Source organism: Bos taurus, chromosome 3 (assembly GCF_002263795.3).
Source record: "Bos taurus isolate L1 Dominette 01449 registration number 42190680 breed Hereford chromosome 3, ARS-UCD2.0, whole genome shotgun sequence".
Lineage (NCBI taxonomy): Eukaryota > Metazoa > Chordata > Mammalia > Artiodactyla > Bovidae > Bos > Bos taurus.
The window spans coordinates 31,505,577-31,530,159 of NC_037330.1; the positions used below are offsets into that span (position 1 = coordinate 31,505,577).

General features: G+C 48.2%; 1 protein-coding gene across 2 annotated transcripts in view; it reads left to right on the forward strand.

Moving 5' to 3' along the window:
* Positions 1-24,583, forward strand: part of KCND3 (potassium voltage-gated channel subfamily D member 3) — a 224,720-nt gene that overhangs the window by 194,293 nt on the left and 5,844 nt on the right. The window contains exons 2-6 of one of the 2 annotated variants that reach the window (NM_001191378.1): positions 11,647-11,809; positions 20,346-20,447; positions 20,779-20,868; positions 22,374-22,430; positions 23,809-24,056. In NM_001191378.1, coding sequence (NP_001178307.1) covers positions 11,647-11,809; positions 20,346-20,447; positions 20,779-20,868; positions 22,374-22,430; positions 23,809-24,056 — 660 coding nt within the window. The remainder of the gene's footprint in view (positions 1-11,646; positions 11,810-20,345; positions 20,448-20,778; positions 20,869-22,373; positions 22,431-23,808; positions 24,057-24,583) is intronic. The other variant, XM_024989618.1, reaches the window with a different exon arrangement.

Genomic DNA, 24,583 nt, shown 5'->3' on the forward strand with positions numbered 1-24,583 from the left:
ATAACACCGGTTTGCTGTCTGCTTATCCTGTGTATTCTCATCTGAGTTAGTGTGTCTTTCCTGGGAGCTGTGTGAGCAAAATGGATTGTGTCTGTACAGGAACCAAGCCTCACTCAGCACCATGATAGACCACAGCGATCGCCTCTTTTGGTGACGAGGCTGCTGCCAGCCTCTCCTTGGTCTTTACTGTCCAGGAATAGACCGGGGTACAAGGGCCTTTTGACCAAGTGACAGCATGAAGGTCTTCGAGGATAAGCTTGAGGAGAGGAGGTCTACTCCAGAAGCTGAGCCCATCAGGGACAACCAGTTGGATTAAGGCACTGTGTTCAGACATAGTTAATTTTGGCATTTCGCTTTTTCACTTCTTGAAGCTCCATTTGGTTCTTTCTCGTATCTGTCATTTCTGATAGTGTTCTATTGTAGTTCATCTTTGTGATTCCATCCTTTATTTTGAAAAAAAGTCATTTCCATGTGTAACTCTTCTGCATTTATCAATTCCAGTATCTGAAGTTTTTGGGGTGGGAGGGAGGGGGCTAAATCTATGGGGTTTTTCTCCTCCTTTGACTCTCACTCATGGTTGTTTGCTTCCTTATGATTTTTTTTTTAACACAAACTCATATTTACGTGATCTTAATCTGCAGGAATCCTAAAGGCCTGGATTAAAGAAGCTTTTCTCAGGACAGGATTTAAATTTGGTTTGCCCGTAAGCCAGCTAGTTCTACCATTTGGGGAGCACTTCAGCCCACGTGCAGAGCTGGGTTCACTTGAACACACTGAGTTCCCTCTGTCACTGGCCCAAGGCTCGGTTTCCCGGTGGCGGGTCGCTGATCACCAGGTCTTATTGGCACACGTCCTCAGAGCATCAGTGCTCCTCCCTCTGCCACTGCACCCTCCTCCCAGCTGTGATTTTCCCTTTTGTTTTGATCCTTTCTACTGGGGGTAAAATACATTTCCCCGGCTTCAAGTGAACTCAGCAATGCATCAAAAGTGTATTTTATCCAGGATTTAGAGATTTTGCAGCCAAAGGGCTCCCTGAGGTCAGCGGTTCTATTACTAATCTGTTCATAGCCCATCCACCCATTCAATAGATATGTGAGTGCTCACCATGTGCTGGGCATGTTTACAGGTACTGAGGGAGCAGCCGCCACCCTCCTGGAGCTTGCAATCTGATTCCAGAAGGATCAAGTCCGGGAGTCCCCGACAGTCCATGGAATACACACCAGAGGGGTTGTTTTACCTCTTATTCACTCTTATGTGTTGAGTCCCTACTGTGCATCACACAACATGCCAGGCACCAGGGATGCAGAGAGAGATGTGCTCAGAGGACACTTATGCCAATGGCAAAAGCAGCCATCTTGAGAGGTTTATTAAGGAAGGCGTAAAGGTGCAGTGACTGGTCTGAGTCTGGTTCTGCCACCACTTTCTAGTTCTGACAGGTCTGTGATCTCCGGAGAGACGATGGTTTAGAGCAGCGGTTCTCTAAACTTGGCCCTGGATCACCAGCATGAGTGTCACTTAGGAGCTTGCTTAGAATATAGATTCTCAGGTCATATTCTACACCTACAGAGTCAGAAGTGTGAGGCTGGGACCCAGCGGTCTATGTTTTAACGAGCCTTGTAGGCAATTCCAATGCACACTGAAGTTTGAGAAGGCTGACTTAGAAGAACAACTTTGTCACCCCAGCGCAATTGCTGTTGAGGTGGTAAGACAAGGAGGTTATCACCACAGCCTCCGCAGTGGTCAGGAGCCTGCAGCCGTGACTGGCCATGACCCTGCAGGGCAGACCCATCACAGCAAGGCCTGGAGAGGTCACACACACCCCTTTCCTGGGATTCTTTGCTGGCAGAACCCAGAAATACCTCCCTTGGCACCTGAGAGTGTCCCAGCAGGGTTCTGGGCTCACACCACCTTGAAAGTGTCTCCATTTTCTTGAAGTTATTTTTTCATGTGAACTAGCCAAGTCCTTTGACTTACCTCTCTTCTCCTGCAATAGGCATAGTAAGGAAGAGGGTGCTCTGCAGTCAGACCAGCCCGATTTGGAATACTGGCTTGGATTGGCTGATGATCCTTTCAGCATGTTAACTTAATCTCTCTGAGCTCCAGTTTCCTCATCTCAAAAAGGAGTCTAATTATACTTTATAAGGTTGTTATGAAGATTGAATGGCACATATTGATGCTAAGTAAAACTAAACTGTTACTGAAGCCCGCTGCTCCAAGCCTCAGCCCTCCTCTCTGCATCCACACCCCCACCCCACTTCCCCGAGGTCTTCAGAGGAACCTCAAGGTTCCAAAATGCCAGCCCATCCTTTTGGCTCTGGGCTTGCCGCTGGGGCTCACTTGGCAGGTGAGCCCAGGAGAGTGCTGAGCCGTAGGGTCATAATCAGAGAGGTGGTGGTTTTATTCTGGGGGAGGAGGGACACGCGGTTGGAAGGAGGAGTAATATGGGGCTTTCATGTCATTTCCCAAGTCCCCCTCCTCAAGAATCGGTGGCACAGGGCATGGTATGGTTAGGCCCATGCCCTGGATCTGGTCACCTCTAAAGTCCCACCCTTACTCTCCAACTGGACCGCTGCCTGCCGTGTTGACTCCTCAAGGACTGTGACTTTGGGCTGTAGTAACTTGTAGTGGTGGGGGGTGGGGGGGATAGTGGGAGGGGGAGAGGCTTGATCCATGTCCCGGTTCTGCAACCGGCTAGCTAAATGCGTACGTGCGTGCTAAGTTGCTTCAGTCATGTCCGACTCTTCGACCCCATGGACTGTAGCCCACCAGGCTCCTCAGTCCATGGGACTCTCCAGGCAAGAATACTGGAGTGGGGTTTCCATGCCCTCTTCCAGGGGATCTTCCCAACGCAGGGATGGCACCCAGGCCTCTTAAGTCTCTTGCATTGGCAGGCGGGTTCTTTACCACTGTGTGTTTTCTGTTGCTTCAGTCATGTCCGACTCTTTGCAACCCTATGGACTAGCCCACCGGCTCCTCTGTCCATGGGATTCTCTAGGCAAGAATACTGGAGTGGGTTGCCGTGCCTTCCTCCAGAGGATCTTCCCAACTGAGGGGTCGAACCCACACCTCTTAGATCTTCTGCATTGGCAGGCAGATTCTTTATCACTAGCACCACCTGGGAAGCCCCTGGCTAAATGACTACCAGTATATTACTTCATCACTCTGTGCCTCAGTTTCCTCATCTATAAAATGAGAGTGATCGTTGCATCTATTGCTTAGGGCTGCTGGGAGGAACAAATGAGATCATGGATTTGCAGGACCTGACATGATTTAAGAGCCAAATAAAAAAGTTACAGCTGTGCTGCTCCACAGGCAGGGATTTGGACTTGAAAAGAGGCTGACCAGATGTTTGTCAAGGGGAGAGCTTATCAGCCAGGCTGTGTCATTAGTGTCTTCCAGGGTTGCCTGCCAGTGTCCTTCACCTCCGGACAGGGAGGCAGCCCCAGGGGTATAAGTGCCTGGAACTCACACTGGAGCCCACCCTGCTCTATCCCCTGTTCTCAGCCTGACTCCAGCCCCCAGGACAGCTTTCATCCCCCATCTGCACCCAGCACAGGTGAACAGAGGCAGAAGCCAAGTTCAAGGTCATCCTGGTGGAGAAGGTAGGTGTAGCAGTGGGTGTTACTGTGAGGTGGAGACTTCCTCCGGCAGAAACTCAAGGATGTGCCTCCTCAACTGAGCTCCCCGCGGCCGGGATGGGCAGTGGCCTGGCCTCCAGGAAAGAACAGACTCCCCACAAGATGGGCAGCCTTGCCCCTACCTGAGAGGAAGGCAGAATCAGACAGGGGAGCTTGGCTTGCACTTATCTCTCGGCTCCTGGAGGAGGAAATGAAGGCAGCAATTAATTGTACAAGGCGGGTGGTTTGCGCAGCTTAAGTTCAGATAAAAAGTTTAATTATCCCTAAGCCCTAATACAAATTAATTAGCCTTCCATATTAGGAGGGTAAGCTTCCCTGCTCTTGCCACAGCCCAGACATCACTGTGGATTACGGAGGATGTACTGGGGGGGAAGCAGCAAGCCCAGAGCCCCACCAGGTCAGTGGCAGACCGCTGGCTCCACCTTGGCCCCAGCTGAAGGCTGTGTGAGGGTCCTAAGTCTGGGGTGAGCACCACAGCTCCCCCTGTATCTGATGTGTCCCCTCCAGGAGAAGCTTTTCTTGTCCCTTTTTTTTCTCCACCCTCAGAGCCAGGGTGGGGGGTGGAGGAGGGGAGTCCTTATTTGCCTGAAAGACAGAAAGAAAATAAGGCTATGGCTTAGAAAAATTTTTTCTAGGCCACGACATTTTCTGTTTTTTTCTTTCTTCACCCTTTCCTTCCTCGAAATTCCACAGAGAAAATAGGCCATCACGGCCATAAGGACTTAGAGAATCACTATCAGCTCCAGCACCTCAGTGTTCCTGCCCAGGGGGCCCCAGGAGGGTCTGCAGGCGGGACAAAGGCCACTGCCCATCAGGATCATTACAGTCCTAATAGCTGTTACATAATGAGTGTTTACTATGTAACAGGAATTTCATCTTTGCAACCATATTGCAAGGAATGTTTTCTTCATTAACTCACACATTCGATCAACATTTATTGAAGTGATTTGAGCAAGGGAATGACACACTTAGATGTGCATTTTAAGACTATAGTTCTTTGTGAATTAAAGGAGAACAAAGCTTAAGTGAGGTGTCTGATTAAGGGGCTTTCCCAGAAGTTCAGTCTAGAAACCACAGTGGCCTGGACCCAGGGTTTATTTAATAAATGTTTATAAAGTTCTTAATATGTGCCAGAATCGAGCCTTTTACAAATGGTAACTCATCTAATCCCTCACAACAGCCCTGTGAAGTAGGTACTATTATATTATCAGTCCCAGGAAACAAGATAAAGTAATTTGCACAAAATTCACCCAGCTCACAAGTGGTAGAACCAGGACTTGCCCCAGATAGGCTGCTGCTCAGAGTCTACACTTTTAACCACCATGCGATGCCGCTACCTCTGAGGGAGCAGAGATGGCTGAGAAGCGGGTAGGCTCCAGCTGACTCTTCAGAGCTTCTCCTGCCACCACCCCCTCCCCCTCAACAGCCTCATCCGCTCCCCTGGAGAAGCAGGATCTGACGGACAGAGCAGGACAATGTATACAGACCAGCCTGGGTTTTAACCCAGGCAGTCTTGCCTCTGACTACCTGAAGACCTTGAACAGTTCACTGTCCTCTCATCTCTAAGGAGGGTTAACCTTACTTGGTGGGGCTTTCGTGTGATCCAGTGATGCCAAAGTTCCTAATATATGCCCCAGAACACTGTTCCCTCTCATCTTTCCATTCTCCATCCCTACTTCTTGAAGCCAAACGATCCCATTTCTTTGATTGTTTCCCCTATGAATTCCAGAAAATTTATCATCTCTCCCTCTCCTTTCTGGACATGACCCAGTTAATCAATGCCCTATAGAATATGTACTGCCCAGAACTCCACACAGCAGCCGAGAAGCAGTCTGCACCAAGGAGCAGAAACCGAGCACCCACTCCTTTTTTGTGGTCAATGCATTCCCTTCAGTCCAGCTCAAGGCAGCACTGGGTCTTTAGCCGCTATGTTTATACTGGTGGCTGTGTTAAAGTCAATTCCCTCAGTGATTTTTAACTTGGATGGCTTTTAAGCTGCTCTCTCTCATCAGCTATACAAGTCATTGATTATTTGAACCAAAATGCTGGTGTTGTCATTTATCTTTGTTGAAATTAATCTGGATGATTTCACCCATGATTACAATCTGCTAAAAATCCTTTTGACTCCTAAAGACCTCAATTCATAGTAGTGCTGTCATTAGAAATTCGAATAGCTTGATTAAAAATAATCAACCCTGGTAGCTCAGCTGGTAAAGAATCCACCTGCAAAGCAGGAGACCCTTGTTCAATTCCTGGGTCAGGAAGATTCGCTGGAGAAGAGATCAGCTACCCACTCCAGTGTTCTTGGGCTTCCCTAGTGGCTCAGCTGGTAAAGAATCCTCCTGCAATACAGGAGACCTGGGTTCGATCACTGAGTTGTGAAGATCCCCTGGAGAAGGGACCAGCTTACCCACTCCAGTTTTCTGGCCTGGAGAATCCCATGGACTGAATCCATGGGGTCACAAAGAGTCGAACACGACTGGGTGACTTTTCACTTTCACTTTCATAGCCACATCAGCATCATCATCATTGTCATTGTCTCAGGATCCAAATGGAAGAAGGTTAAACAAAAGCAATAATTTGCTGGTGTGCAGAGTCAAAAGAAGGCTTGCACAACTTAACTACAGGAAAGGCAAAAGTAAAGCTGATCCTCTCCAAGAATTAGAACAGGAACTCAGACCTCCACCAGATTTCCCTTTTCATCTCTCATCCCTTTCAACTGTCAGCCTGCTTCATTTCTAACTACAATCTGGCTTTTCCCCATGGCAGAAAGCATATATATATATACACCACATACACACAGAAAGCAGCCAATAACTCCAGAGCTTTTTAAGTTGAGTTTCAACTTCTTTGAAAGAGATTGATCTAGTCTCAAGGGTAAAAATCCAGGGGAGGGAAAAAGTTGACCAACACCATCAGCCAACAGTATAAATGCCAATCAAACTCACAGTGAGAGACTAAAACGAGGGTTACCATGTGATCCTGCAGTTTCACTCCTGGGCATATATCTGGAGAAAACGCTAATTCAAAAAGATGCACACACTCCAGTGTCCATAGCAGAACTATTCACAACAGCCAAGGCATGGAAGCAACCTAAGTGTCCATTGATAGATGAATGGGTAAAGAAGATGTGGTGTGTGTATATATATATAATGAAATATATATATATTCAGTTATAAAAATGAATGAAATAATGTCACTGGCAGCAACACAGATGGACCTAGAGATCAACATAGTAAGTGAAGTAAGTCAAACAGAGAAAGACAAATATCATGTAATACCACTTATATGTGGAATCTAAAAAATGATACAAAAGAATTTATTAATAAAACAGAAATAGACTCCCAGACATGGAAAGCAAACTTATGGTTAATAGAGAAGATAGTGGAGGGTGAAGAGGAAAAGACAAATTAGGAGTTTGGGATTAACATATACATACTACTATGCATAAAATAGATTAAAAAAACAAAGACCTACTGCATAATACAGAGAACTACATTCAATATCTTGTAATATCCTATAAGAGAAAAGAATCTGAAAAGAAATATGTATGTTTTATATACACACACACACACACACACACACATATAATTGAATCACTTTGTTATACATCTGAAACTAATACAACATTGTAAATTAACTATACTTGAACTATGTGAGTGAAGTGAAGTCGCTTAGTCATGTCTGACTCTTCGTGACCCCATGGACGGTAGCCGACCAGGCTCCACGGTCCATGGGATTTTCCAGGCAAGAATACTGGAGTGGGCTGCCATTTCCTTCTCCAGGGGATCTTCCCAACCCAGGGATTGAACCTGGGTCTCCTGCATTGCAGACAAGACGCTTTACTGTCTGAGCCACTAGGGAAGCCCAACCTTAACTATACCTCATTGTAAATTAACTTTACCATTTTAAAAAATGGGTAAAAAAGGAAAAAACCATGAGATACCACATCACACCCACTAGGGCAGCTAGAATCAAAAGACAAAGGGTAACAAGTATTGGTGAAGATATGGAGAAATTGGAACACTGATTTATTGGTAGTGGGGGTGTAAAATGGTACAATTCCTCCAACTGCTAAACATAGTAACCACATGTCCAAAATAAGGAAATCCATGGAGGCAAAAAGTAGATTAGTGGTTGCCTAGGGCTGAAGGGCAATGGCACCCCACTCCAGTACTCTTGCCTGGAAAATCCCATGGATGGAGGAGCCTGCTAGGCTGCAGTCCATGGGATCGCTAAGAGTCGGACATGACTGAGTGACTTCACTTTCACTTTTCACTTTCATGCATTGGAGAAGGAAATGGCAACCCACTCCAGTGTTCCTGCCTGGAGTATCCCAGGGACGGTGGAGCCCGATGGGCTGCTGTCTATGGGGTCGCACAGAGTCGGACACGACTGAAGCGACTTAGCAGCAGCAGCAGCAGGGCTAAATTAGGGTGGAGTGTGGAATGATTACTGCAAGATGAGTACTAAGTTTCTATTAGAGGTGTTGAAAATGCTCTAAAAAGCTTCCCAGTGGAAGCAGGGATATTGGGGAAGGCTTGTAATAATATAGCAGCTCCTCTGAGACCCTGTTCTTCTGAACAGAGTTTATGTCATAATGGGGAGGGGAAGGGTTCAGTTCCTAGGAGTGAGTAAGATATTAGCAGACGAAATATTGGATGCCCTCCGCACTGGCTATTCATAGAGAATTTACATTTACCCAGATAAAGCATCGAGGGCTTCTTCTGAATTATCTCATTAATTTTCACAACAACCTTGTAAGTTAGGTTTATAAAACCCATTTATATTGGTAGAGGCTCAGGTTACGTAACTTCCCCAAGGACATTTAACTATTTAGTAAGTAACATTTGGCTCTAGTTCAACCCCAGATCTGAAGCCAGTTTCCTCTCTCAATCATTAGGCCACACTGCCTCCTTCTGGCCTGAAATGAGTTGGTAAAAAATTCTGGAATGCACCAAAGGAGACCTGAATTTAGATCCCATCTTCATTTCATTTGCTTATTACTCTCTCACTGAAGGACACCCTTCTAACATGAAAATCAGGAACTTCCTTTGTTGTCCTGGGACCGTTGTTGGTCATCTTTGAGAAGGGCCGGAAGACTCAAGACGGTTGCTTAGTGCCTGCTAGCCACGCTGCTGTCCCCTCCCCATTCCTCCAGCTCGCCCAGTGTGTAGAGAACTGGGCAGGAACGCACCTTGCTGCAATCACGATGCAGTACGTCTGTAGCCGGTTAACCCTCTCCAAACAGGAGATAAGGGTCATCTGGCAAGATATGTGCTTAGTGAACCAATGCAGCTTATTTTCCAAGTGCTCGAAAGCTGTCTGCTTAATAATCCACTCTCAAATTCTGCCAGCAATTGGTTGACAGAATCCATGGATGCCAAGCCTGCTGGTCTGTGGTTCCTTAGACCTCCTTTCCCCTTCTTTAAAGATACTGATACTTTAGCCTTCTGGTATTTCTCTGCAACATCATGATTTCTCAGCCACCATGAGCAGTGGTTCTATAACACCATCTGCACATTCCTCCTGTCTCCTGGGTTAGGATCCAGGTGGGCTTGTGATGGGAATCCACTGAAGACAGCTGGCCACTTGCCTGCTCTCCTCTCCCCTACTTCAAGCTCTGGATACTTTTTTTCCACATTTGTCCCTGCCTTCCCAAGATAAAGCAGGTTCTTCTTCATGGAGAAGGCAGAAAGTGCATGGGAGTTGCATTGGTCAGCTTTCTCTCTATCGTCTGTTTCCAGCAGACCATCTGCCCAGCAGATGAGTAACTTTCCTTCCAGTGGCGAAAACAACCTCCCTGTTGTTCTTAGCACTTTTCACAACCTCAATCACTGAAATGTAGCCTTCCTGACACTGTTCTTACAAACTCCTACCATGCCTCATTTTCACCCATGGTCACGTACCCAATGTCCACCTTTCAATCATGTTATCTAAGAATTTCTTCATCACTTGGATGGTTAGAACTTGGAACAATCAGCTCATCAGCAACAGAGACCATGGTTTTTAGAATGCCTAAGTAAAAGTAAAAGTACTTACTGTTTGTAGAGCTGTACACGTCACAGTGGGGCTTCCCAGGTGGCCCAGTGGTTAGGAATCTGCCTACCATGCAGGAGACGTGTGTTCAATCTCTGAGTCAGGAAGATCCCCTGGAGAAGGAACTGGCAACCTACTCCGATATTCTTGCCTGGGAAATGCTATGGACAGAGGAGCCTGCCAGGCTACAGTCTATGGGGTCACAAAAGAGTCAGACATGACTCACCAACTAAACAACAACAAAAAATACAATAGAATTATGACCTAGGTTAGTTATTATCTTCATTTTTGAGACAAGGAAACTGAGGCCCATAGTCACATTCCCCCAAGGTCACCCTGTGATTTCAGGTGGAGCTAGGGGAGTCTTATCAGAGCCAGGATCGGGACCGCTTCACTGGAAGCCACTCCTGAGCATCTTGGCAGAGAAGGCAAACCTAGCATCAGTGCTTCCAAAGGAGCTCTCAGTGGTATGACTGAGACAGCTTGAGCCGGAACAAAGGGCCTCGACACTGAAGAAGAAGGAAGAAGGGTGTTGAGAAGCTTAAATGTGGTCATTCATCCAAGTATGTGTCAACCATGGCACACCTTTGACCAAGCCCTTAGGGTTAGGGGTGAGAACTTCACAGTTCTGCAATGGCTCCCCCATCGCCTTCCACAGTCTTTCTGGACCCCAGGACACCTGGGTCCTTCAGGACAAGTGACTTGGAGCCTCACAATTTCAGTAGCAACAATTCCAGGTCACCCTAAGGCTGTTTCTGCTTCGGACACCCAGAGGGCACAGAGGTGGGGAGAGGTTGTGGTTCTGGCTTTGGCCAAAGGAGTTGTCACAGTTCTTTACTTAACGTGGCCTTTAAATGATCTCAATAAAGAAGAGGCTAAACACTTAACTGCAGCTGAGCATATCTTATTGATTGGAGGAGAAGGCTCTGGCCTGTTTGCCTGGGGCTGAGCAGGAGCCAGGCCAAGCCGGTCCCAGGGGGTGGCTGCCAAGGTGTGAAGTACTTAGGAGAGTTTCTCTGAGCTCTGAGAGGGGCTGGCACTGTCCCAAAGTGGCTTCACAGTTTAAGGGGCTGAGTTTTGGAACTCATAGACCCCTTTAAGACAGTGGGATGAGGTGAAAAGAGGAGAAAGCAGGAGGTGTGGGTTTTGTTCCCAGCTGTACCCAAACACGAGCAATCCACTTCATGCCTCTGAGCCTCGATTCCTGCATCTGTCCAGTGATGATCGGGGTTCCAAGTTCACAGGGTTTGTGGAGCTTCTGTGAGTCAAATGTGTAAATGTGCTTTGTAAACTATAAGTTTTCACATAAATAGAAGGCGGTTTACTCTTTGTTATTTTTATTACCATAAGAGAAATCGTGTTGTTCTGCTTGAAGCTTGTCCATGGCTCCTCTTTGCACTTGGGATGGACCCCGCATGGTCGGCCCTGCCTGGCCCCCACCTGCTGCCTCAGTCTCCTTTTGTAGAACTCCCCACCTGCCCTGTGTGCCGGTCCTGATGGCCCTTTCACTGTTTCTAGGACAGGGCAAGCCCCTTCCTGCCTCAGGGCCTCCGTCCAGTCTGTTCCCTCTGCCTGGTACGCTCTGCCCCAAGTGTGTGGCACGACTGGATTCTTTACCTTCAGGTCTTAGCTTAAATGTTACCTCCTCAGGGAGGCCTTTCTGACCACTCTCCCTCAACCCTGAACTGCACTATCTCTATTCTCTCCCTGGAAAGAGCCAGAAGTTACAGCATTTTTATATATTCACTTAAGTGTTATGGTCTTCCCCTGGAAGGAGGCTGGCTCTGTGAACATAAGGACCTTGTCTGTTTTGTTCACTCGCAGAGGGTATCATAGTACCTGACACATAGCAGGCACCTAAAGAACTGTCCAATGAATGAATGAATAAATGGGTGAATGATTAGCAGGGGAGCCTGATTGTTTCCCAAATGGCCCCTCCTCCTTACACCTGCTTGTCTTCGTCTTGCAGATATGGAGACATGGTGCCCAAGACGATTGCAGGAAAGATCTTCGGTTCCATCTGCTCGCTGAGCGGTGTCCTCGTCATTGCCCTGCCGGTCCCTGTGATCGTTTCCAACTTCAGCCGGATTTACCACCAGAATCAGAGAGCAGATAAACGCAGGGCACAGAAGGTAAGCCTCAGACCTGGCAGGGGGTAGGCCACACCGAGAGGGTGCCCTTGGCCTTGTGTGTCTGTCACACTGAGCTCCTGGGAGAATCCCTGTACAGATGGCCTCTGGCTTTGGAAGGTAAGCAACCCTAGGTGCCTTCCCACCTACCAGTGTCCTGCACGCCAACCACGGTCAGCTGCGCAAGGCCTCAAACTCTCAATTACCCACAAGCCAATGTTCTCCTTGTGAATATTCTGTGCAGTTTCCTTGGGCCCTGTCCACCCCTCCTAGACCACAGCTACTAACACTGGGCAGTGCCTGGGCTCCTCCCTTCCACAGCCAAGAGCTTGCTGGGGAGCATGATCGCTTTTCAGTACCCTGTAATAGCCTATACCAAACAGAGTGACAAAAATAAATTTGCTAAAAAGAAAAATGAATACTCTGAAAGGAGAACATTCTGAGGCCATTGAGTTCAGGGACAAATTGCACAGCAGGCTTTAGTCACCTCAGGGTATTGTAGGATAGGGCATAGAACTGCCCTTGACAGTCGGGAGACTAAGCATGGGTCCTGGAAAGGTTTCCAGCGATGTCCAGTGAGCACGCCTTAGGGAGGCCGGGCAGGGCGAACAGGATAAGGAAAAATGCCTGAAGGTTTTGGTGCCCAGAGAGAAGCCTCCTTTCCTGACGGGCCTCCACCTCACCCTCTGAGCCAGTTCACCTGCGTTTTTGGCTGGTGAAGGTTCTTGGACCCAGGGAGCAGTTTTTCCTTTCTCTTCTGATCTAAACTGAAATACTCCCCCTTCAGCAGCATCTCAACCTCCAGGAGGGTACTGTCAAAGCCTTTCTGGATACAATGGAACAGGGGGACCTGAAAGAGTCGCTTAGGGAGGTCTGAAACATTATGTCCTTATTGTATTCTTTCTTCATTCATTCATTCCACACATGTTTACTGAGCACCTACTCTGTGCCAGGCCCCATGCTGTGCAGCTGGGTTACTTCCTCACCATGTGAGCCTCTCTCCTGGCCTTGCTTTTGCAGAGATAACTCCCCAGTGGCAGAGCTTCCTTGACATATCAGAGGGATCCAGAATTTCAGAACACGTCTGTGTATGCTGACTGAAACGAAGTCTCAAAGTTCATGAAAGTTAGCTCTGAAATGTATAATAATGTGCATGCAAAAATACTTAATGGGGGTTTCCCTGGTGTCTCACTGGTCAAGAATCTACATGTAATGCAGGAGACCCACGTTTGACCTCTGGGTTGGGAAGATCCACTGGAAAAGGAGATGACAATCCAGGCAACCCACTCCAGTATTCTTGCCTGGGAAAATCCCATGGACAAAGGGGTCTGGCAGGCTATAGTCTATGAGATAGCAAGAGTTAGACACAACTTAGCGACTAAACCACCACCATACTTGATAATATATATCACATAGTTATGTAATAAATCCAGTTTGTCCCCACTTCCAACATCTCCCCTTTTGTGTGCCCCGGTGGTCATCTCCTTGCCCTACTGTCTCCCTCTGCCTGTGGAATGACATACTTTGACTTATCCTGACTGGGATCTGTGATGTTGTCAGCCTGCCTTGGGTTGATCTGCAGTCCTCTCCATCCCTTCCAGCACCAGTTTCTACCTCTTTACTCAAGGTCAGGGCTTCCCCACCCCCATCCCCTGTGAGCTAGCCCCAAAATAGAAGTCTTATCTCTTTCCCCATTCAAGTCAGCTGGCAAGTGTGAAACAATATCTACATTCATTATGCTGTCCTTAAAAAGGGGGCAGGAAGAAACTGGGATCTCCTTTCCAAATCAAAGAGCCTAAAGCCCTGAAGCGGAGAAGGCAATGGCAATCCACTCCTGTACTCTTGCCTGGAAAATCCCACGGACAGAGGAGCCTGGTAGGCTGCAGTCCATAGGATTGCTAAGAGTCAGACACGACTGAGCAACTTCACTTTCACTTTTCACTTCCATGCATTGGAGAAGGAAATGGCAACCCACTCCAGTGTTCTTGCCTGGAGAATCCCAGGGACAGGGGAGCCTTGTGGGTTGCCGTCTAAGGGGTCGCACAGAGTCGGACACGACTGAAGCGACTTAGCAGCAGCAGCAGCAAAGCCCTGAAGGGCCAGGGGTCCTATAGCAATGGCAACCCCATCCCCCACTGCCTACCATACCCTCCAGGGCTGACACAGGGTTTTTGAAGAGCAGTAAAGGTTCCTGGAATCCTCAGCTCTCACATCAGCCCACAGCAGCCCTACTCCAGCAGGGTTTCACCCGCCCCTGCACTCCCTTCCCTTCTGTGCTCATGCCCTTACCTGCTTCTTAGAGCATCACGTCCGCTGTCATTTTGCCCTCTGCAAAGAATGCTGTGGGAGCCATTTCTCCACACAACTTCACAAAGTTCATCCTATGTGATTAAGATACACGAGGAATCAGCTTGGGCGTCTTCCTCCTTCTAGCCCCCCAGGACAAGAGTTCCTCCCTCTGCTTCCCTCCTCCCACTCCTTCTTTGCTCTCCCTCAAAGAGGGAGTAAATCAAAGTAAATATTCATAGTGTTTTCATGTTGCCTGGATACTGTCCCTCCTCATGGTCCACTCAGCTCTGTCTTTTTCACCTTGGGCTTCTTGTGAGAAGGGAAAAAAGACAACACAAGAATACTGCTTGCTTCCAGCCCCAGGTCTACCACAGTAGTGAGGTAAGGCAGGCAGGTCAGAGGACTCAGTGGGGAGTGGAGAGATGGGCCAGGAAGGAGGTCAGGGGAGCTGATGAGACCACATACTCAGGAGTCATGAGGGTAAGCACTAGCCCATGTGCCTCGGGTGGAAAGGAAAGGACCAAAAACTTGTCATCCTTTCCCATTATGACTGATTTGCTTGGGATTAGGGCCTCCTTTGTAGCTCAGTTGGTAAAGAATCTGCCTGCAGTGCAGGAGACCCGGGTTCAATCCCTGGGTTGGGAAGATCTCCTGGAGAAGGAAATGGCAACCCACTCCAGTATCCTTGGCCTGGAAAATCTCATGGACAGCGGAGCCTGGTGGGCTGCAGCTCATGGGGTCGCAAAGAGTCGGGCATGACTGAGTGACTATCACTTACTTATTTACTTACTTATTGCTGAAATGATTCCATGACTCTTTGCTACAGAGACTGGCTCCTCTAAGCCAGGTGAGCTGGAGATCGAGTAAGGAGGCAGTGGACAGAGAGAGGGGGACATCTGAGTGGGGATTTTCATTGAAATAATTATAGATACACATGTAGCTATAAAATTATCATATCCAATGCAAGGGCATTGACATAGCTACAACCCACCAAGCCTATTCAGACTTGCCTGGTTTTGCTTGTGCCCATGTGTGCCTCTGTGTGATGTTTGATACCGTTTTATCACCTATGCAAGATCACACATCCCCCACCTCAGTCAAGATACAACACAGTTTCAACACCACAAGGATCCCTTCCACTGTATCTCTTACAACCACTCCCCCCAACACCCCTCCACCCTGTCTCTAAACCCTGAAAGCCATTTATCTGTCCTCCCTTTATAAAATGTTTTCATCTTTTAAATGGTATATCAATGGGCTTATATAGTAGGTAACCTTTGGAGACTGGCTTTTCCCATTTTGTTGTAATTTCCTCGAGATTCACCCAAGTCAGGTGAATTAGTAGTCTGTTCCTTTTCCTTCCTGAGTAGTATTCCCTGGTATGGGTGCATCCCAGTTATGATTACCAATTTGCATGTTGAGGGACATTGAGTTATTACAAGTAAAGCTGCTGTTAACAGCCGCTTGCAGGTTTGTGTGCGAATAAAACTTTTCTTTTCTCTGAGATGAATGCTTAAGAGTGCAATTGCCCATGGTCTCTTTCGGCTTTTCCAGTTCTCTCCCTTTCTCCTTCCTCTGCCTCTCCCAGGGCAGAGATGTCGATACTCACGCTCCAAGGACACCTGGCAGCCAGCCAGCCAGGAAGTGCTTCATCGTGAAAGGCTCCTAGGGGCCCCCAGAATTCTTGGGCTTATTAGCCTGTACCAGGAACTGTCCCCAGGGTGGCAGAATCCTCCATCCTGACCTCTCCTCCAAACCTGGAATCTCCACAGCTGTTGAAAATGCAAGTTTTGGGCTTTGTTCATCAGGTTAAAACTTGCCCGAATGGAGCTTAAATGTAGGGAAGAAGAGGGATGTTATGGAAGCAGCATTGGCCTGAAGGTTGGAAGATCTGAGCTGAAGTCTTGCCCTGAAAAAGTCCCTTCCCCTCACATCCTCCATTTCCTTGTCTTTATCTTTTTTTTTTTTTTTTTCCATTTCTTTGTCTTTAAAACAGCCTAGATGATATCCACATTCCTTTAACTCTTACACTGTACTTCTGGCCATAGAAGAGAGGGAGGCTAACCAGCCCACACAAGGACTGAGTGCATCACAGTGGCTTTTTTAACGTGGATTTCTGGCCAACTGTGTAGGATCATCTTCCTTCCTGGGCCATCACAAGCCTCACTTGAGCAAACATTCAGTGCAAAGCTCTGTGCTAGGTGCTTAAGATGAAAATGTGCATAAACCACAGACTCTGGCCCTCAGGAGCTCAAAGTCAAGCCAAAAGTCCTCACCAAATTACATGTGCTGGGTAGGGTTCTGTGAATACATTGCAGACCTCTTTATCCTGTGTGAGAAATGATTAAACGATATAGTGCATTTGATATGACAATCTGTTGCCTTAATAGAGCCCAGGGTAAGATAAGATTAAAAGAAGTGCCACAGAGGAGAGCAGGAGAATCTTTCATCTCAAGAAAGTAATGAAGACAGAGCCCAGATACAAGAAAGGTCTGGCTCTAAGTGGTGCAATCAAATTATATAAGGCTATAATGAGCTTGACACAATTGGATTTCCATATGCGGCTCTCAACACCCAGCACTCACCCAAAACAATAACAGCACATCCTCAAATGATGGAGGACTTGTGTGAATGCAGACATGGAATGGAGGGGAGAGGTGGAGCTGCATCCCTGGGAGGAGAACTGTCCTGCAACTTGAATGTATGTTCTTTGCTCAGAGAGAAGAGGAATGAGGGGCTTGCTCACCGCCCTTTCTCTCCCAGCTTCCTCTTTTCATTCTCGATCTAGAGGAGAGTTCTTTCTCAGATATACAGGCAGATCTTCCAGGCTCAGGTGCTGACCTCTTCCCCATATTTAGAAACCAGGGAAGGTCGCTGACTTGTCCCTGCAAGGACATCCTGGCCACAGGGGGGTTTCCCAGAACACGATAGGTATCATGTGTTCTTTGCGCTTCTGTTGAGAGCCAGAAGCCAAGTCCCTGGCCTCCTTTTAGTGGATGAGTGCTGGGGTCCAGCCCCAGCTGATCCAGGGTATTCGAAGCGGGGACGGCATCAGTGAGGGTCAGGATACAATAGCTTCAATTAGATATTAATTAAAGATATAAAGAGTAATAGAATAAGGATAGCTCAGTAGGAAAATTCAGTGGAGAAAAGAGGCTGAGTGGCTTGGTTTACGCGGGAGACCAATAAAACTTCAAGACAAGAAGTTTGCACCACTTACGTAGGCCACAGGCGTCCTTCTGTTCTCCCGAAGGAGAGGAGACACTGAGGCCTCCCCGGTCGGATCTTAGAAGCCCAGGCATAATTAGTAAGCATGGCGGGTTCCGAGCTCCAGATGGAGACTCAGCCAGAGTGAGAGAGAGAGCGACATGGGGAGACCAGTATTTCGAGAAACTGATCCCAATTCTTTATTTTCCAGAGTCTGTTTTTATACACTGAGATGTTATACAAAAGTCACGTGGGGACAGCAGTCCTGACTTTTATTAAAGTCAGGTGCTTCATACAAGTGTATACAGAGGTCTTAGGGGTGTTACATCATCTTCTGGCCAGGGGGGCCTGCTGACAATTTACGACCCTCTCCTTGTGACAACGGTCAGTCAACCAGGACACTTATTTCTCCAGGGGTGATTATTCTTAAAACAGATGCCACCCAAATAAAGTTACATTCCTATAGGGTGAGGGTGTAGTGGGTTTTAGTTAAGGAAAGAATTTACTTAGCCTAAGGTCTAACGTGATTAATATCAAAGGTTAATACTTATTTCTTCTATATATTCATTAATGTGTGTAAGGGCAGGGGATGTGGAGACTTAGCAACAAATATTGGCTCAACAAATGAAAAACCCTTCACCAATACAATTTCTAATCAGCCCATTATACTTATACTAATAGTTTTCTAACTTTTCTAAGGAACCTGTTTTTAGAAGGTTTAAAGCATCTCGTGCCTCTCACGGTTGGGAGGCTGTGAGCGATCACATGTGGCCGGACAAGCCTGTCAGGCAGGCCAGAGAACCTTCAGAGGAGTTTGTAGGTTAAAACACTCTTGTCACACCCAGGAGTTTTTATTAACTGGAGCTCTAAGTCAACTCCTTCTCCGAAAGAGGTGGTGGGGGACAGCCCCCCGTAAAGTCAGAGGTGTAGGTGAGAGCACAAAGTAGTAAAGTAGGCAGGCTCTGATTATGGGGGTAGATGCTCGAGGATTTCCAGGGGGACTCCTGAGGCTCGATCCCGCCTTTGCGTACATCGAGCCTCCTTCCTCATGACCTTTGTCATGGGCAGAGTACCTCACTCTGGCCCCCAACAGATGAGCCAGACCAACAGGGCACTTGGGGAGGACATTTGCCCACGCTGGGGAGAAGGCAACAAGAAATGAAAATCACCACAATTTTTCAAGGACGCCTCTGTTCAGAGTCTATGCTGAAGTTAAGTGTGGATTTTCCCTGAGGCAGGAGGAAGGACCCCTCTGGCCTAAAAGAGGGCTGTTAGTCCACGTGGGCTCCTCTGCTTCCTGGAGCTGGGTCTAGATCCACAAGAGCCCAAACGTGAAGCTGCATGTTTTTAAACCAGCAGGAAGCCCTCTACCCATCCCTTCTCCCTCCTGAAGCCTCTTTCCTGTTAGGCCTCACTCCGCGATAGTGCTGCTGTCATGGTGACACCGATTATGTTTATTGGGAAGGAGACAAGAAGCCAACCTATGCAGCATGTCCCGCCTCTCCCATGGCTTCTGCAAGCAGGAGAGATGAGCATGCATGGCTGAGGTCCCATGCAGTCTTCCTGTGGGATACTGCTACAGGCCTCCCAGAATGGAGCTGAGGAGATTTCTGGTGCCATAGCTAAGGCTGGGGCTTCCCTGGCGGCTCAGACAGTAAGGAATCTGTCTGTAATGGGGGAGACCCAGGTTTGATCCCTGGGTCAGGAAGATCCTTTGAAGAAGGGAATGGCTACCCACTGCAGTATTCTTGCCTGGAGACTTCCAGGGACAGAAGAGCCCAGCAGGCTACAGTCCATGGGGTTGCAAAGAGTCAAACACGACTGAGCAACTAACATAGCTCAAGCCAGGGTGGTGTATGGAAATATGTTCCATCTTCCCCTCTGTCACCCACATTGGGCCCCTTGTCACACATACACACGTATACATTCATTCCCATAGACATGCACGACAAAACAGACATATAGAGACATACCCCAAAGACAGACATGAAATTGTAAATTCATCTATTGATTTACAACTTGCTAGGCACTGGAGAGATACCAGTGAACAAAACAAAAACCGCTACCTTCGAGGACTTTGTTTTTTTATTTATTGGGGTATAGTTGCTTTACAACATTGTAACTAGTTTCTGCTGTAGAGTGTAGTGAATCACCCATTTGTATACACATTTCCTCTCCCTTATGAATGCCCCTCCCATCTAGGTCACCACATTGCACTGAGTAGAGTTCCCCACTCTGTACCATAGGCTCTTGTGTGCATGCGTGCTAAGTCGCTTCAGTCATGTCTGACTCTTTGTGACCCTATGGACTGTAGCCCACCAGGCTCCTCTGTCCATGGGATTCTCCAGGCGAGAGTATCAGAATGGGTTGCCGTACCCTCCTCCAGGGGCTCTCCCCGACCCAGGGATAGAACCCTCTATGTTGCCTGTATTGGAGGCGGGTTCTTTCCTACTAGCACCATCTGGGAAGCCCCCACAGGCTCTTACTAGTTATCTATTCCAGGCACAGCAGTGTACACATGTCACTCCTAAATCTCCCAATTCATCCCACCCTCTTGTTTCCCTGCTTGAGGTCCATACGTTTGTTCTCTACGTCTGTGTCTTTATTTCTGCTTTGCAAATAGGTTTATCTGTACCATTTTTCTAGATTCCACATGTATAACCAGACCTTGAGGAGCTTTACATTCTGGTGGGGGAGAGAGACAGTAACAAGATAACTATATAAAACATATACTACCTTAGTAATGAATGCTAAGGAAAAAATAGAAAGATGGGGAGGAGTTGAAGGCCACATGTACACACTCCCTGATTTTCTCCTAATTAACTGGTATTTGGGAACCTGCTGAATGTAGGGAGAAGCACTGGAACCTAGGGGAGAATCAGGGAGCTCTAACATGTGCTCCTTGCAAGGGCCTGCAGTCTGGCGATGAGGAATACCCTGATGCAATACTGAGTGGATAGAGGTCATGAAATTTGGGGGAAGGAGGGAGGACTTTGATGAGTAATAGTCCCCCTCACTCTTTTATCATCTCTGTCAATCACAGAAGGCCCGCCTTGCCAGGATCCGTGTGGCCAAAACTGGCAGCTCCAACGCCTACCTGCACAGCAAGCGCAACGGACTCCTCAACGAAGCGCTGGAGCTTCTGGTAGGTGCCCAGAGGACCTGGGGCCGGGAGGTGGAAGGGAGGATGAACTTGGTTTCTCCTCCCAGGGGCACCAGCACTTCTGCCCCAAAGCCCCAGACTTTCCCCCAGTAGCAGCCCTCTCCACATACCTCTTCCTTAGGGTTATCATTGTATCCCTAAGCCAGCTTTAGCTTAGGTGCCCCTAGCCAAAGGCTAACATGTTCTAGGGTGACCCTAAAATTTGGTTCATCCAGATTTTTCTGGTCCCTCCTCCCTTCTGTGGAGAAATGAAGGAGATGGAGAGAAGGAGAGCCACCAGCTTTACGCTCAGTCTCTCATCTTTTCTTCCTAGGGCACCCCAGAAGAGGAGAACATGGGCAAGACAACCTCACTCATCGAGAGCCAGCACCATCACCTGCTGCACTGCCTGGAAAAAACCACTGTGAGTCCCAGCCCAGTGCCACCTCCTTTCTCATCCCCGACCCCTGACCCTTGTCTAAGGTCAGAACTTACCGAGTGTGAACTCTGTGCCCACATCCTCACCTTGGGCCAAGCTTCAGAAGTCAAAGTCTGTCCCCTTAGATCAAAAGAGTAGCAATGAGGTCTCTACCAACCCTCAGAAGGAAGACCCCAAGGGTCGGAGGCCAGCTCTGTCCTGCGGTGGCACAGAGGAGGCCATTCCCCTGGACTTCTCACACAACCCCTCTATCCCCATCCCCATGGCCCATTTCTTAGTTACTGAGGCCTAAGGGCTATGTCTATAGTTTCTCAGTTCTGATGGGCATCACTCTTCAAAAGTAGGGCTGAATTTATAATAGATTGCTACAAGACAGCAGAGAAGAATGTCAACTTCTGTCCCAACCCTGGGGCTAGACGGATGGAACTTGTGGGTCCCTCTGCTCCCTCCACTCCACTTGAAACAGGAGACAGTGAATGAAAGAGGCAGTGCATATGTTGCTCTAGCCAGGGATTTTACCAGTGCCGCCCCGTCTTAGCCACCCTGCGATTCTCAGGGAATTCAGATTCTGAAAGGCTTATTGTTAAAATAGAGTCATGGCTTAGGGTACCCCAGCTGGAATGTGGAATGATGCTTGTGCCTCACCAACAGGCTGAAAGGAAGGGCAGTGGGGCCAACCCTGGACCCTTGGCAAAAGTGTTAGAAATAGTGGGGAGGGAGGAGAAGTCAGGCTGGACAACCAAAGAGGGACAAAGGGAAACTTTGCTGTTTCTTTCTAGGATCTCCCTCCCCAAAAAGCCCAAAGTCAGGGCTCAGCACACTAAAGAGGGAACTTTCTAATTCTCTATATTCCATATCTTGGCCTCCCAGATGTGGGGGGAACACATATTAGATGACTCTTAGATGAGACAAAGGGAGACATTGGATGGCAGTTGAACCCAATGAGGACTTCCAAGGTGGGAAGGTACTCTGAAAACCCTAGTTTCCAGGATTTATCCAATATTTCATAGAGTCAAGAACTGTATATGCATATCTAGAATTTTTCTCAAAGATTCAGAGCTTGCCAAAGAAATAGGCCTGGACCCAACTGCCCTTTCCAAGTTGCATGTGCTGGGTGGAATGTGTAAGTTGAAAGGATATGGGTGAAATTTAATACTGGGTTTGAAGGGATGGAATGTTGGCATTGAAGAAATGAGATCTTGGAATTGAGGGATGGAATGCTGGCATTGAAGGGGTGGAATGCCGAATTTGGGGGAAAGAATGTCGGATTGGGGGTGGGGGGATATTGGGATTAAAAGATGGAATGCTGGGGTTTAGGGGAGGAATGTTGGACTCCAGGGGTGGAATGCTGGGACAAAGGAGGAAGAATGCGGGGAGCGAGCGAGGGTGAAATGCTGGGATTGAGAGACTGAATGTCAGAACTGAGCTTGGGAATGCTGGAATGTACAATCAATGGTGTTTTTATCTTCTGTTGGCATGTTGTCCTGTAGGGGTTGTCCTATCTTGTGGATGATCCCCTGTTATCTGTACGAACCTCCACCATCAAGGTATAACTTTTTAAAACTTTGATTGATGTTTCTCTCTCTGATTCCTCTGAGTCTGTGGAGTCTCCTCTTTTTACCCCCTGGTCTGGTTCTCTGCATGCGCTGTTGATTCTTCTGGGGCTTACTCCACCTCTGCTGTCACACCCAGGACCAGCTCAGGCTTCCAGTTTTCTTGTGCCTTTCTGATTCCCTTTTTTGACCTCCCCAGGGGCTTGGAGGGGTGGTGGGACATGGAACTAGTGTTGGTATCCTGTGAGTGTCCATGTGCCACGTCTGTCTATGCCCCCACCCCCCAACCCCATGGGAACTGCTGGTATCGAATGTCGGGGCTGGTCTCTCTCTCTCTGAACTCTGTTCTCATGCTACTTCTCCTCACTCTGGCAGCCTTGGCCAGGCTGTTCATGCCATAGATGTTTAGTCACCTTGGCCAAACAACCACATTATAGTCATCCTGTGTTGCACTCCACCCTATCCTGATGGCCTCCACTGACAGTCTGTTAGCATCCCCTCCCCATGCTGACACTTGACCTAGGGAATCCTGTGCCTTTAGGTGTATTAAGGAGCCATACTCCATAACCAGCTTCCCTGGCAGCTCAGTCGGTACAGAGTCTGCCTGCAACGTAGGAGATCCAGGTTCAAACCCTGGGTTGGAAAGATCCTCTGGAGAAGAGAATGGCAACCCACTCCTGTATTCTTGCCTGGAGAATCCCATGGATGTAGCAGGCTACAGTCCATGGGGTCACAAAGAGTTGGACACGACTAACTGACTTTCACTTCAACCCATAACCAGGTGGGAAAAAATCAATCATCAAAAGAAACGATAACTCTGACATTGTGACCCCATTGGCCTTCAAGAGCAAAGCTCTCCAAATTCTGTGAATAATTCAATGCCTTTAAAATCTTGTGTCTCATGCTTACCCAGGATTCATAAGGACCTCACCCAGTAAAGCCAGAAAAAGACAACCTAGCACACCCACTACTCACAGTCAGGGACTCCCTGCCTGCTGCCCCTGCGGGGGCAATCCTGTCAAAGCCTACAAAGTCCGGCAAGTCTTTGCTTCAGCTCTGAGGATGCCACAAAATCCCTCCACATCCCTCTATATCCCTTCAGCCAAAGCCGTAGATGAAGTACAGGAAACATTGTGATTTCATGACTGCAGTGTCCGCCCTTCAGTCTGCTGACCAGGGCCGCCCATGGGAATCTCTTCCTTCCTTCCTTCGATGCCTGTGGGACACCCCCGGGTCCGGAATGCTTCTTGGTGCTCCAGGCAGCTGGGCACCCTCCTCTCAAGGCCCAGAACAGAGGCAGAGTGCTGGAGCTCATCCCCCTCCCGCCCCCACTTCCTATCTCTCTTACCTGTTCTCCCTCTGCTTCCCACAGAACCACGAGTTCATAGATGAGCAGATGTTTGAGCAGAACTGCATGGAGAGTTCAATGCAGAACTACCCGTCCACACGGAGTCCTTCATTGTCCAGCCACCCGGGCCTCACGACCACCTGCTGCTCCCGTCGTAGTAAGAAAACCACACACCTGCCCAATTCCAACTTGCCGGCCACCCGCCTGCGCAGCATGCAAGAGCTCAGCACGATCCACATCCAGGGCAGTGAGCAGCCCTCCCTCACTACCAGGTGGGTGGCTCCCGTCCATCACTCCCTGAGGCTTTTAGGCACTCCCTGGGCTTCCCTGTGGCTCAGCTGATAAAGAATCTGCCTGCAATGTGGGAGACCTGGGTTTGATCCCTGGGTTGGGAAGATCCCCTGGAGAAGGAAAAGGCTACCCACTCCAGTATTCTGGCCTGGAGAAATCCATGGACTGTATAGTCTGTGGAGTCGCAAGGAGTCGGACACGACTGAGAGACTTTCACTTTCACTTTCATAGAGTGATGCCATCTCCACGTTAGGAGAACCCTGGGGTCTTTGGCCCTCCCTCCCCCATATCTAATACAAGGGCCTCCCCCACCTTCCTTCTCATACTTGCAAGTTAGCCCAGAAGTCCCTCCTATGCTTAGGACACTATAGCATGTTTAGGCCCAGTGGTGGTTGGGGCGGGGGGAGGGTGGGGTGGTGGTTAGATATGAGAAACAAGTCACAACAAAAATCCAAAAATGACCTCCCTGGTGGAGAGAATGACTGTTTTCTCAAGAAAGTAATTTTCA